This window comes from Cupressus sempervirens, chromosome 3, assembly GCF_028749045.1.
Source record: "Cupressus sempervirens isolate cs-2001-9-10 chromosome 3, ASM2874904v1, whole genome shotgun sequence".
Lineage (NCBI taxonomy): Eukaryota > Viridiplantae > Streptophyta > Pinopsida > Cupressales > Cupressaceae > Cupressus > Cupressus sempervirens.
The window spans coordinates 654,148,249-654,163,906 of record NC_143120.1 but is presented as its reverse complement, the minus strand read 5'-3'; the positions used below and the strand labels follow the sequence as shown (position 1 = coordinate 654,163,906).

Here is a 15,658-nt window from a genome sequence, read left to right as displayed (position 1 = left end):
TATGTGTCCCATTGTAATTACTATTCAAATGAGGTTTATAGCAATAAATAATGTTGCTTCATAACTATTTCTTTAAAGTCACAATTCCTATTAGCTCATTGCTTACGTACAAGTGCTAGTTAATTGGAGAGAAATTTTAAGAGGCATAGCAAAAAGTGATCGAACTTACTTCCAAAATACAGTATCAATGCCGGAGAATAATGATGACGAACGCCATGACGATAATAAAGAACTAAATATAAAAATCAGTAGTTTTCAAATTACTGATAACGAGAAACGCCAACAAAATGCACTATTCATATATATGAGTTGGAGTAAACAGAGGAAGCATTTCAAAGCTGGTTTGTAAGAGGGAAAAATGGCGGGTCCGCAGTGTTGTGAGTCGCCTCCGCCGCGAGATCAGCCTCCCGTGGGCGTCGGACGCCTTGAATCCTTCGAAGACTTGACGGCTTATGTCACTGGTCCCTCTGACGCCACAGCTACAGTCATTCTCATCTCCGACGTTTTTGTATTCTTCGATGGACTCTATCAGTTTCCTTTGCATGTTTGTCGATCTGAGCCTCCCAAATGACTTTCTCGCGGTTGAGGGTTTTGCGTTTTAGGGCGCTTATCTTTTCATGCTTTTATTGTACAATAAGTTCTTGAAACCGATCGTGTTCTGGAAATGTTGAAATCTGAGCCAGAAGTAAGAGATAGGAAAATAATTGCACAAATAAGCACACAACACAAATCAACTATCCCGGGAAAAATCCTTTTCAGCAAGGGAAACAACCCAGCCCCTAAATATCAAACTTTTTATTGAGAATTCGCAAAGATCAATACAATTTTTCAGCTTTTGATAATCAGAGAATCACAATAATATATGAATCAACAATCTTGTAGCAAGACGAATAATATTGCTATTAACTTACAGAAGATACCTCGATGATCTGCCTTATAGCAAATATAACTAAACCAACTTGTTCCAGAATGATACATGTTACAGCGTTACATCGACATTTGTACGCTATCCAACATAAGAAGAGACACATAATAATCAAGTCAAGACTCATACGATGCTTCAAATAATCTGAAACTCCAAAGGTTTCGAATAACCACACACAGCTAGCGATAATAAAAGCCGAATGATCATGCAAATATGAAACTCTTCGTTGCTCCAGGTTAGATGACGAAAACAGAGAATGCGAACTCCAAAAATGACTGTTAAATCGTCCACCGTTCAAAAACACGATACCTTTTTTATTTGCAGTAACTTGGTGTCAATATAAATGAAACGCCCGAATATTAAATGACTTACGATTATACAAGATAGGAGACACGATAGATATCCACGAGTCTAAGCATAGTTGGCAGCCATGGTGATATTATGTGGAGCTGAGTAGACCAAGTAAGACAGCAGAATAAACTATCCACCGGCTCCGACTATAACATATAGAGAACACCATATTATATGTAAGACAGCAGAATAAACTATCCACCGTCAGCGTGATAATATGTGGAAGTAACATAATAACATAACATAGCCGTCTCCGGCCAATATGTAGAGAACGAAGGAAAATAACCAGATGAATGACGCAGCTCAGATTGAACAGCGACAGTTCCAGAATTATTATTTCCATACTTGAGTGAGAGAAGAAAGTATAAGAATTTGGTTGGAAGAGAAGACTAGGACCAAATGAGCACAAAATTGTAGAACTGATGAATGGAAGATTTGTCTCACAGCTACTAGAATTAAACACTCCCTCTTAGCAAGAGAGATCTTCATAATATCTTCTTGTGACAAGTGCACATGACTGCAATCAACAATAAGGTCAACATAGATCTCTTCATAGATTGAAAAGAATTTGTTATCTCAGCATAACAATGAACAAATTGTCATCTCGTCATAACAATAAACAAATTTTATCTCAAAACAAAATTGTTCACCATAGTTACTCCTAGAGGGTGAGAGATAGAGGTAATATAAAGAGTCACACACATGACTTCCACCATGCCTACTCGCAATGGGTGGATTCATCATGCCTACACGTAGAGGGTGAAAATGAGGGCTTGCACCTCAATCTTTTTCCAGAGAAGATTGCACTTCCACTATGCCTACTCGCAGAGGGTGGATCCACCATGCCTACTTGCAGTGGGTGGAATGAGGGCTGAAACCTTAGACTCCTCCGAGAGAAGAATGCACTTCCATCATGCCGACTCGCAAAGGATGGAAATATGAATCTTACCTTGAACTTCTCTCACAGAGAAGCACACATCATGAAATGAATCACTAAAGCTGAGATTCTCTCTCCACAATGCTCAAGTTATCCCAAAAATGCCCAAGTTATCCCAAAAGTAGCAAAATGATGTAGAGCATCATTCAAAAACCCTTCAAGAACCCCCAAATCAGTCATGGAGTTATATCATAAATACAATTTATTCAATATTCTAGAGGCATCAATACATTTTTCTCAATAAAATGATCAATAAAATCTCCATTATCAAATAACAAATCAATCTTGAAAACATAGTCTTCAATTAGATCTGCATACAGAGATTCATAACTTTTTAACCTGATCTTATTTCTTCAATCCAACCTTTCAATTTAAGTGCAATTTGGTAGCCAACAACATATCCAAAATGCAGAAACATCCAATGGTAGAATCAAAAGTTATGGTCTCTACACCGAGACCCATTTTTCTGTGACTCCATTGAAGACGGTTAAAAACCAGTTTTCACTAAAACTGTCATAACTTTTGGAAAACTTAACAAAAATATACCAAACCAATTGCATTAGAAAGCTAATTCATCCCTCTTTCGAGAAATATAAGTTTCATCTCTTAAAACAACCATTAAATGGTTATACACGCTGCTTCAATGTAATGTCCCCGACAAAAATAAATGTATTTAATTAATCTCTGTAACAGGCCAATTATTTTAAATTTATCTCGGACCCATATTTATTTTTGTCTTAGTAGATTGTGTTGCTGTCGACTATCTTTGTACACCTTCAGAATGTTTCTCGACGGGTATTTAAGCACGGCTATAGGTTGTTTGTAAGTATGCTTTTGGATTTCATTTCTTTGTACTGCGGATTCCTGTTGGAGTTTGGCATTGTTCGCCATTTTGGAAGTGAAAGACCTTCCCTATTTGGCTTGTGCGGTTTCAGTGGGATTCATCCCTCACCCTATTCCGTTGGTGTTCGTTTCAATCTGTATTTTGAAATTTGAAGGCTTAATTATATATCTTGTTTCCATTGGTGAAACTCTTGGCTCGGCGTTTGCGAATTTGTGTATGTATTTCCTACAACTCTTGATTTGTATTGTGGAATCACTTACAAGAGCATTACTGTCTGCACACTAGACTCTGTACGGCAATATTAACTCTGTATTGCCAACCACCGTACTTCCCTCTCTCCCAACCACCCGTACGACCTAAAATTTGCTAAGTTCGGCAAGTCTACATCATCGTACAGCTCTTCGGTGTCTTCCCCTCCAACTGTATGGTCATATTTTGCATCCCGTACAAGCACCAAACAATCACCTACGGCTTCCTGCCTGCCGTATAACATCCACACCATCGGCCATTACTTGTACGACTCCCTACCTGTCGTACAACATTCACACCATCCATATGGCCTTGTCAATAACCGTACGACTTCGATTTTTCCCGTACAGCTCACTATTTGCCATCGTACGGACTCTGTTCACCATTGTAGCAGTTTTCTCTACCCTACGGCTATCTCTGGGAGCCATTCACCCACTGTACTAACCTCCTATTGGGCAAATTCGCATCCAGTTTTGGCAAACAAGCCTGGAATTCTCTCCATTGCTTGTCGAGGGACATTACAGTGGTATTAGAGCCTTTGATCCTGCCAGCTTGTGGATAGTGAATGAGAGTTTATAGCCAGAAGAGAAGGACACATTCTGTTGATCGAATGGCTAAAGAACGGGAACGGGATCCGGCAGGTGCCGAATTTGTTGCACTTTTGAGGGATCTTGCGTGGAACCAGGCACAAATCACTGATATGCAGTGGCTCATGGAATAAACTCTCAAGAAGTTGGCGGAAAACAAAATATCTGGAGAACAGAATGGGCACAGTGCGGACTTGGTGGTAGGTAGATCACACCCTCACTTAGCACGCTCTCGACCGTCCATGCCGACTTTCCTACTGCGGACAGAGACACATCAAGGAGAAAGACTTCCAACCTTTGAAGAGATAAGGGAAGACTGGAGGAATGCAAATCTTGAAGAGGACATTTCCTACAAGGATTACTCAGATCTAAGAATGAGATACGCAGGAGGTGGAAACAGAGGAGGATACTTTAACGATGATTTGAGGAGAAAATTGAGTAAAGTGAACTTGTCTCCATTTGATGGTTCGAGCTTCATTTCAGCATAGGCGTGCGTGATGAAAGCTGACACGTACTTCCAGCTAAATCCTATGCATGAAGAAGAAGCGATTGAATTTGCCGCGTTGCACTTGGAGGGTGTTGCACACAAATGGTGGCACCACGACACTATCACACTTGGGCATGATCAAATAAGGACTTATGCAGAGTTCACAGAGAGATTAATTGAACGATTTGATGGAAAAGACCCTGAACTCAATTTCAAAGATCTGGTGCAACTGAGGCAAACAGGATCGGTAGATTAGTTCATCGTAGAATTTCAGAGACTTTCCGTGTTGGTCACAAACATCTCTGAATGAAGGTGGGTCGTGCTCTTTATGGATGGGCTAGCAAAACCATTGAAGGGTTGGGTGAAGGGATTCAATCTGTCAACCCTGTTGGAAGCAATTAGTAAGGCACATAGCATGGCCTCGTCGTCGGCATCATCCTCATCCTCTTGGAGTCACTCACATTTGAAACCGCCGACATTTCAAAGGGACAAACCTCCGCCCAAGAAGCCGTCATTGGATGAAGCATCCCGACAAGAACTCCAAAGGAAGAAGTTGTGTTTCAATTGCAAGGGGCCTTGGGAACCTGGCCACTGATGCCTTGGGAAAGGAAAAATTCATTACATCGAGGTAATATTCGATGAAGAAGATGAACAGGAACAAGAGGAAATGCCAGTGGAAGATATCCAACCTAGCGGTGACACCAACTTGGCCAACTTAAACCGTACGGAGAGGATTGTTGCCTTGGTACAGCGCGGTGGATCCATTGCTTTGGCTGGCAGTCCGAGGTGCATAGTTTTCCGTGTGCGGGGTACCCTTCAGGGACAAAGGGTCACGATGACATTGGATAGCGGAGCTACATTGAATTTCATAAACTCCTTGATAAAGCGAAGAAATCTTCCAACGGAGGCACACACAGGTTTTCAGGTCAAGGTTGCCGGAGGGACATTCTTGCCCTGTATGCACCTTGTTCCTCAGCTGAGCATCATGATGCCGAATCATACCGTGACGGAGGACTTTTTCATAGTGGACCTCACCGATATGGAAGTCATTCTTGGCATACAGTGGATGGAGACGCTTGATGAGTACACTCAGAGTTTCAAGCGAATGTACTTCACTTTCGTGGTTGATGGGAAGAAGGTGGTCCTCTAAGGGATGGCAAATGAAGGACTGAGGGAAGTGTCCGCACATCGGATGGAGGCAATCCTGCGGCACGATGACGTTGCGTGGACTGCACAATGTTTTATCTCAACAGAACCTATAAAGGGGCACCGAACACCTCTACAGGATAAAGAGCTTTAGGATATGTTAAGTAGGCATGAAAGGGTCTTCATGGATATTCCTCTTGGCATACCACTGCATTGGGGATTTGAACACACAATAGAGTTGGAATCAGGGGCGAAACTTGTCATAACGACATTGTACCACCACCCCAAGAAGTTTAAAGATGAAATTGAGTGGGCGATTCAGGAGTTTCTTGAGAAGGGATGGATCCGTCCTAGTTCTAGCCCCTTTGCGTCATCCATGGTGTTGGTCAAGAAGAAGGACGGAACGTTGCACATGTGTGTGGACTATCGCGCACTTAACAAAAGGACAATAAAGAACAGGTACCCCATCCTAAGGATAGATGAGCTTTTGGATGAACTACATGGTGCGGTCTTTTTTTCAAAAATAGATCTCTGTTCCGGATACCATCAGATCCGAATGAGGGAAGAGGATGTGGAAAAAATGGCCTTCCGCTGCCACTATGGACATTATGAGTTCTTGGTCATGCCATTCGGTCTGACCAACACACTTGCTACATTCCAGTCATGCATGAACCGCATCTTTAACAAATAGTTGCGTAAATATTTATTGGTATTCTTTGATGATCTTCTCATTTATAGCAGGATGTGGGAAGAGCACCTAAAACATTTGAACGAGGTTCTGAGTATCATGGAAGAACAGTCCCTGTTCGCCAAAGAGTCCAAATGTGAGTTCGGAATGACAGAGATATTGTACTTGGGGCATGTCGTCAGTCAATACGGGGTTCAAGTGCATCAGGAGAAGATTCAGGCTATCCTTGACTGGCCTCCCTCGAAATCACTCACGGATCTGCGAGGGTTCTTCGGATTGTGCAGTTACTATAGAAGATTTGTCAAAGGTTTTTTTTAGCTCAGTTCGCCTTTAACGGATTTGAAGAAGAAAGGGGCTTTCCAGTGGGACGAAAAAGCACAACTCACATTTGATAAGCTAAAAGAGGCCATGAGCACTTGTCCGGTGCTGGCACTGCCCGACTTTACCTGACTGTTCATTTTGGAATGTGATGCGTCAGGGGAAGGCATTGGAGCGGTTTTGATGCAAGACAGACACCCCATCGCCTATGAGAGTAGGAAGCTTACACCAGCCGAATGCCTCTATTCTATTTATGATAAAGAAATGTTGGCCATTGTTCACGCACTGACCAAGTTTCGGCAGTATTTGGTTGGTGCCAAGTTTGTTGTTCGTACAAATCACAACAGTCTAAGATATTTCTTGGAGCAGCGGGAGTTGAACAAACGACAACAAAAATGGGTAAGTAAGGTTCAATCTTTTGATTTCGACATTGAATATGTAAAAGGGAAAAACAATGTTGTTGCAAATGCCTTGTCTCGAAAACCCACTATCTACTCACTAGAACAGATCTCAGTCGATTGGAAGGCACAACTGTTGGTGGAATATTCCAAAAATACGTTTGCTTGTGAGATAATGGATGGTCACATCCATGACGATCGATATAGGATGGTGAATGATATCATCTATTATAATGATTGGATCTACCTAGTGCCAGAATCCAAGCTGAAGCAGAAGATCCTGAAGGAAGTGCACGACTCCCCCCTGGCTGGACATCCCGGCTTCCTTAAGACCTATAGAAGTATTTGGGAGAGATTTTCATGGAAGGGATTGAAAGGGGACGTGTTGCAACATGTCAGAGAATGCACTGTTTGCCAACAGAACAAATCTGAACACACTCTTCGTGCCAGACTGTTACAGCTTCTGTCGATTCCCAAACATAAGTGGAAAAGTATATCAATGGACTTCATAATAGGTCTTCCCAGGGTGAACGGAAAGGACTACATCTTCGTGGTAGTTGACAGATTGACAAAGTATGCTCACTTTTTTGCCATCCCCTCGGATCTTCAGGCTGCACAGGCCGCCAAACTGTTTTTCAAAGAAGTCTTCTGCCTGCACGAGTTACCTCGAAACATTGTCAGCGATTGGGATGGACGATTCGTCAATATCTTTTGGACAGAATTGTTTCGGATGGCAGGGACTGATTATCACCGAGCATGAGCTACCACCCATAGACGGATGGCCAAACTGAAATTGTGAACAAATGGCTCGAAGGCTACCTACGGAACTACGTCTTGACACAACAACGCGCGTAGGTGAAATGGATCCATTTCAAGGAGTATTGCTACAATACCACATATCACATGTCAATTGGGATGGTGCCATTCAAAGCTCTATACGGGCACAAACCACTCTCCATCAATACAGTTTTGGGCGACAGCCGCACTCCAAGGGTGAAGGATTGGCTTCAGGAGGGATAGGACATTCTGAGGAGCTTGAAAGAAAACCTTCAACAGGCACAAAACCAACAGAAGGTGTATGTCGACAGACATCGGATTGAGAGGAGTTTTAAAGCGGGGGATCTGGTCTATCTCCAGCTTCAACCATACCGACAGTCCTCATTAAAGGGAACAAGGAAGGAGAAACTGAAGCCACGATTTTATGGTCCCTACTGCGTGATCTGTCGCATTGGTGAGGTAGCGTACGAATTGGAGCTTTCGGAGGGTAGCCACATTCAAAATATCTTCCATGTTTCCTATCTGAAGAAGGCTATAGGGCAAAACATCACTGTCACTACTGACCTTCCACCACTCAATGAGGAGGGGAAACTCATTTTGGAACCTGCTGAGTTTCTCGAAGTGCGTGAAAAGGTCTTGCGGAACCGATCCATCAGGGAGTACTTGGTACGTTGGCGACATCTACCGCTGGACGACGCAACGTGGGAAGGCGAACACATCCTCCAGTACTCGGCACTGCACTTGCTTGGGGACAAGCAAATTTTGGGATGGGAGAACTGTAATGTCCCTGACAAAAATAAATGTATTTAATTAATCTGTGCAATGGGCCGATTATTTTTAATTTATCTCGGATTCATATTTTTGTCTTAGTAGATTGTGTTGCCGTCGGCTATCTTTGTACACCCTTGGAATGTTTCCCGATGGGTATTTAAGCACGGCTATAAGTTGTCTGTAAGTATGCTTTTGGATTTCATTTCTCTATATTGCGGATTCCTGTTGGAGTTCGACATTGTTTGCCATTTCGAAAGTGAAAGACCTTCCCTATTTGGCTTGTGCGGTTTCGGTGGGATTCATCCCTCACCCTATTCCATTGGTGTTCGTTTCAATCTATATCTGGCAATTTGAAGGCTTAATTATATATCTTGTTTCCATTGGTGAAACTCTTGGCTCGGCATCTACGAATTTGTGTATGTATTTCCTGCAACTCTTGATTTGTATTGTGAATCACTTACAAGAGCATTACTGTTTGCACACTAGACTCCGTATGGCAATATTAACTCTATATTGCCAACCACCGTACTTCCCTCTCTCCCAACCACCTGTACGACCTAAAATTTGCTAAGTTCGGCAAGTCTACATCACCGTATGGCCCTTTGATGTCTTCCCCTCCAATCGTACGGTCATATTTTGCATCCTGTACGGGCACCAAACAATCACCTACGACTTCTTGCTTGCCGTACGACATCCACACCATTAGTCATTACCCGTACGGCTCCCTACCTGCCGTATGACATTCGCACCATCCGTACGGCCTTGTCAATAACCGTACGGCTCTAATTTTTCCCGTATAGCTCACTATTTGCCACCGTACGGACTCTGTTCACCATTGCAACAGTTTTCTCTATCGTACGGCTATCTTTGAGAGCCATTCACCCATCGTATTGACCTCTTGTTGGGAAAATTTGCATCCAGTTTTGACAAACAAGCCTGGAATTCTCTGCATTGCTTGCCGAGGGACATTAGATTTAATATAACTGTAATATGAAAATCTGAAAAATTGTCGTCCATAGAATACTCAAAACTATCTCATATCTGCATAAAATTAACTCAAACCAAAAGCAAGGGAAGGGTTATTCATTTTCCTACACTATCATATCAATAATACATCTTTTTCGAGCTGTACATGGATGTACAGAGCCTGAAAATAACAAAAGAACAAGAAAAACCAATCAAAATAACAAGTATAAAGTGGAGAGATGCAATTTCTAGATTAGATTGTGTGCCATATTTTTGCATCAACGTTTCGAATCACATTCTGTGACCATCATCTTTTTTCTCCTTTAGCTCTTCTAATCTTGATGATGGATCACAGAGTGTGATTCAAAATGTTGATGCAAAAATATGGCACACAATCTAAACCAAAAATTGCATCTCTCTACTATGATTGATTGTGGAAATTTGTTCTTGTTAAAGTATAAAGTGCTCCAAAAGAACTTAACTATTCACTTTTTTTCTCTTCCTTTCCTTCCCTTTCTTGCTTGGTTCGATCTTGCAATGCATTTTATAGTTTCTTGGTCAGTTTAGACCTTACAAATACCACCCATGACCTTTGGACTTCTTTTTACAACTTTAATGCAATTTTACATTGTTGCATTTTTTTGCAACTCTTCATCTTCTCAACAACTTTTGAGATTTTTGACAAGTATGATGCCATAGTTCTACATAAACCTTAAAGACAAATCCAAATGACCATTTGATAACCTTTTACATGGTTATTACCCTTTCAAGGGTTATTTTACAATTTTTGACATATTAAATTAATTGGGACCTTAACTATGACAATGTGAAAAACATTACATTTTTGTTACAACTTTTCCTTTCAATTGAATTCCATTCCATAGAATGAAATTGCAACGTATAAGAACAAAACTAAATCATTAAAATATCTATTATGATATCTTGTAATTATATTATCGCTAGGTGGTCCTACACCACAAAACTATTATGATAATAGATAATCGTCTATTGTTAGTTAATGGTAATCTATTGTAAATATCTAGTTAGTTTTAGTTAGCTTTCGCTTTTTTAGTTTTCTTTGTTAGAATAGAATGTTTCTATTCTTTACGATTGTTTCCTAAGGAAACATTGTCTTATTCTTTTGTATATATTGACATTTCGGTCTTTGTTAATAACAAGCAAGTATTTTACCAATTACTTCGTAATATGGTATTAGAGCCAATACTTCAAAATTTAAAAAAAAAAAAATCTGTTAATTCTTTTATTTTTATTTTGAAATAATTTTAGAGTTTTCTTGTTTCAAAAAAAAACCCAGCTAGGGTTTTTGTTCGAATTTTGGAGGATCATCAATAAAAAATCATCGAATTTGTCTGAAGATTACCTGATCTCTAGTTTGTGAATGACAAACTTGCATCCTGTGTGATTTTCATTTTTTCAGAGTAGTCAACCCTCCAAAAATCGTGATTTTCACAAACTCCTATTTTTTGTTTACTGCTCCCATTTTTGTTCACTAAGGAACTCAATGCTGCTACAAACTTATTACTCCCATTTGTAAGGGGCTCGATGCTGCTACAAACCGCAGATATCTGCATTTTGCATCCCATTTTCTGCAAAAAATGTGCCATTTTTTTTAGAGACGGGTTTTTGCATTCAAGTCTTCCTTCTCCTGCCTACTATGCCATTTCTTTGGTGTTTGTTCAGCATTATTCAACCCTTTTCATCCATCCTTGAAGCAAACTCGATGGTTTTATCAAAAAACCCCATTATTTTTGCAATTTTTGACCATTCATGGCTGCCGGCTAGGGTTTTGATCGAACTCTAATTTTTGGGCTTGGAATTTTTTTTGATCATAGATTCTTGGTGGGTTTTTTGAGAGCTCGACTGAGTTGTCGTTCATTTTTCTGGGTGCCTCATTTTTCTTGCCTCAATTTTCGAGCCCACGAATCTAGAAAACGACAACATATTCCTTCTGAGTTTTTTGAGCTCTCTTCTAGGTCACTCTGTTTTTTGCGGGTCTTCCATTTTTTTGCCTAGAAGAATGTACCTTAACAAATTTTCATAGTTTTTTATTGAAAAATGTGCCATGGCATCTCTGACAAACATTTTGCTCGAGCACAACTCCAAATTAAATCGTTGATTTTTGAATATCGGAACACTGATCAACTTGTTCTGGGTGTTACGAAACGTTTGACTGCTTTTGGTTCTAATCAGGATACATGAGATCTGCATAATTGAGAGGTGGTGATGCTTCTCAAATTATTTGTGGCTGATGACTACTTTCTCAAATTCCATCCGGCAAGACAACTGTCGAGTTCTAGACACATCTCAAAGGTCTTCATGAGACTTTTGACAAAAGCAGAGCCTTCTTTTTGAAAAACACTTTGTTTTCTATTGTCATGGATGAATGCACCTCGCTCTAGGCACACCTGAATTGGATTCAGGAAATATGTGATCAGTTACTTGCCATCGATTGCAAGATGGAGGAAGAGGATATTGCAGTTATCACTCTTCTGAGTTTACCAAAGTCCAATGAGCATTTTATTGAGACTCTCAACATTACATCTAGTATTGATTTTAAGTTCTCTAATCTCTGCACCCTGTCGCTTCAGCAAGATTGGTAGAAACAACAGTTGGGTAGTAGCTCCAGTTTCACCTCCACAAAGGAAGCCTTTGCTACGAAATCCTTTTAGAAGGGTAAAGGCAAGTTTCAACAGCCATCTCAGCAGAAGTCTTTTGTTCCAGCATCAGATGGTTCCCGAAAGAACATTCAATGCAACTATTGCCACAAGTTTGGACACATGAAGGTTGAATGTTGGAAACGCTTAGTTGCACAATCTAAGCAATTAGGTTCGTAGCCCAAAGTGAATATTGCAGAGCACACTGAGCAGACAGAATCTGCCTTTTATGCCTTAATGGCTAAAAGACCTACATATAATGTGAAGTCGTCTGCCTGGTACATTGATTCAGGTGCCTCTTGTCATTTCACTCACCGAAGAGACTGGTTTATTGACTACCAGCCTTATTCAAATTATTATTTTTGGTGGCAGAGAAGAGTACACGATTGTCGGCAAAGGCAACATTTACATTCAATCTGCTAGGAGGAATCTCATATTCCTTGATGTATACTATGTTCCAAGGATGAAACTACATTTACACTTAGTCAGTCAGTTGTTGCGACATTCTCCACACTTGGATGTCACCTTCAGTTCACATCAGTACACCATCACTAATTGGGCGACTTAGTCTACTATTGCAGTGGGTCTTGATGATCATGGTCTTTTTAGACTTACTAATTTTGGTGATTCTTGGGACTTAGCTATGGCTGCTCGGTGGTCTTTTGTCAGCACACTTTGGCATCAATGATATGGACACTTAAATGTGCATTATCTCTCACAGCTTGCTCAGGATGAGCTTGTTCTTGGATTGCCAATGATTCAGACTCAACATTTTGGAGTTTGTGATGCATGCCAGGCTGGGAAGCAACATTGCACACCTTTCACCAATGGCGATTCATGGCGAGCTTCTCAAGTACTTAAGCTTGTTCATGCCAATATTTACGGCCCTATGGCCACTCCTTTTGTTCTTGGGTCCAAGTATTTTTTGTTGTTTGTTGATGATTTCAGTAGAAAAATGTGGGTGTATTTTCTTAAAAAGAAATCAGATGCATTTCTTGTATTTCAGAAGTTTAAACCTTTAGTTGAAAAAGAGTCTGGGAAATCTATTATTACTCTTAGATCAAACAATAGGGGGAATTTTGTTCTAATGTTTTCTCTAGCTTCTTGGATATACATGGCATCAAACGCTAGTTAACAACACCCCACACGCCACAGCAGAACAGTGTAGTTGAACGTCGGAATCGAACAATCATCGAGATGGCTCGATCTATGCTCGAATGCATACATGTTCCGAAGAAGTTTTGGAAAAAAGCAGTTAACACTATAGTTTATCTGTTGAATTGGTCACCCACAATGGCCATCAAAGGTAAAACTCCGGAAGAGGCCTAGTCAGGTTGCAAGCACAGAATCAGTCACCTGAAGGTTTTTGGCTCCCTCGCTTTTGTTTGGATCCTTGATGCGTCATGCACCAAGTTTGATGCCAAGAGTCAGAAACTCATGCTTGCTGGATACAACAGTCTTCACAAAGCCTACCGCCTGATCAATGTTGAGACATGTCGTCTCATTTATAGTTGCGATGTAGTCTTTGATGAGTAGCGAGGACCTTTCATGCTTGTTTCTCCTATTCTTGATCCAACAGAGTAGCCTATGAAGGCTCATGATTTGATCCATTAGGTCCACCTGACTAGAGGGCTCCAGTAGCTCTTGCAGCTCCAGTTATGCCAGTGATACTTGTACAGACACCTCCAGCTTCTCCTGCAGGATCACCTTGCTTTGTAGATGCTTCACCTGAGTTTGATCTAGATTCTTTTGATGAGGAACCTGAACATCATGCATCTCCTAATATTAATGTTGGTCATTCTCCTATCCAGCCTAGGTGGTGGGCTAAGACACTTGCTAATCTTTGTGATGAAGAGCTCATTGATGGGAGAATTGCTTGGAAAAAGAGTAAAACTATAGATTCTGTTAACTTTTTTCGCAAGGCCAAAATTGACAGTGTGTTTGAACTTCAAACATATTCCGAGGCTAAAGGAATTCTAGAGTGGGAACAGGCCATGCAATCTGAATACCAGAGCCTATTGAAGAACAACACCTAGGTCCTTTCTTTCACCAGAGAAGAAACCGATTAGCTGCAAATGGGTTTACAAAATCAAATACAAATGGAATGGTACTTTGGACAAGTACAAAGCTCGTTTAGTGGCGAAGGGCTTTTCTCAGCGTCAGGGCATTGATTACGAGGAGACCTTTGCTCCTACTGCAAAGATGAGCACCATCAGATTAGTCCTAGCCATGACAGTACAGTTTGGTTGGAAGGTCCATCAGATGGATGTCAAGAGTGCTTTCCTGAATGGTGATCTCCCTGAAGAGGTCTACATGACGCAACCTTTTGGTTTCAAGGTTGGTGGTAAAGACCATCAAGTTCTCAGATTGTTAAAAGCTCGCTATGGCTTGACGTAGGCCCTTCAGGCATGGTACATAAAAATTGATAAGTACCCCAATGATCAAGGCTTTAAGAGGAGTTCTTCAAACTCAAAGCTATACATCAAGACTTTTGATAGTGACATCATCCTTTTGGTTATTTATGTGGATGATTTGATCATCATTGGCAGTTTGACATCTTTGATTCAGGGAATCAAATAGAATTTATGCCAGTCCTTTGATATGACTGACCTTGGGCTCATGCATTATTTCCTAGGTGTTGAAGGTTGGGAACAATCTTCTGGTATATTCATCTCTCAGTCCAAATATGTTAGGGCCTTGTTAGACAAATTCTGTATGTAGGATTGCAAGCCTACCTCTACGCCTATGGAGAAAGCTCTCAAGTTATTCGCAAAGTCTGATTCTCCTTACGTTGATGATACTACATAAAGACAACTAGTAGGCAACCTCATCTATCTCTCTACTACTAGGCCTGATATCAGCTTCGCAGTCAGCTATATTTCACGCTTTATGACAGCTCCTAAGGCTGATCATTGGATGGCAGCAAAGCGTGTGCTTCATTATGTGAAGGGGACTTCAGATTATGGACTTTTGTACTCTTGAAGTTCTAATCCTAATTCAGTGGGTTCATAGATTTAGAATGGGTAGGCTCTGTTGATGATAAAAAGTCAACTTCTGGATATTTGTTTAGTTTGGGATCCGGTGCAGTCACATGGACCAGTAAGAAGCAGTAGGTAGTTTCTCTTTCCTCTACAGAGGCCGAATACAAAGGGACTGTTAAGGAAGGATGTGAAGCTATTTGGCTTCATTGGATGCTTGGGGGTATGCAAAGGTCACTAGCAGAACCGACTACTCTGTTTGTTGATAATGAAGGCATTATCAAGTTAGTGCGAAATCCAGTCTTCCATGAACGAACCAAGCATGTGGATGTTCACTGTCATTACATATGAGAACTAGTTGAAGATGGGAGTATAGATTTGTAGCATGTTCCTACCACAGATCAAACTGTAGATATTCTCACCAAGCCTCTTGGTCCTGATAAGTTTGTCAAATTCAGAGGACAGCTTGGTGTCTAGATAGATTAATCATTAAGGAAGGGTATTACAATAATAGATAATCGTCTATTATTAGTTCATGGTAATCTATTGTAAATATCTAGT

The 15,658-nt window shown here is 40.8% G+C and overlaps 1 protein-coding gene across 1 annotated transcript in view; it reads left to right on the top strand.

The window, feature by feature from the left end:
• Positions 1–314: 314 nt before the first annotated feature.
• LOC149568390 (endo-1,3;1,4-beta-D-glucanase-like) overlaps positions 315–15,658 on the top strand; it is a 105,466-nt gene continuing 90,122 nt past the window's right edge. Inside the window, exon 1 of the mRNA XM_089817554.1 lies at positions 315–509. Within this exon, the coding sequence (XP_089673680.1) occupies positions 359–509 (151 nt within the window). The 5' untranslated portion in view covers positions 315–358. The remainder of the gene's footprint in view (positions 510–15,658) is intronic.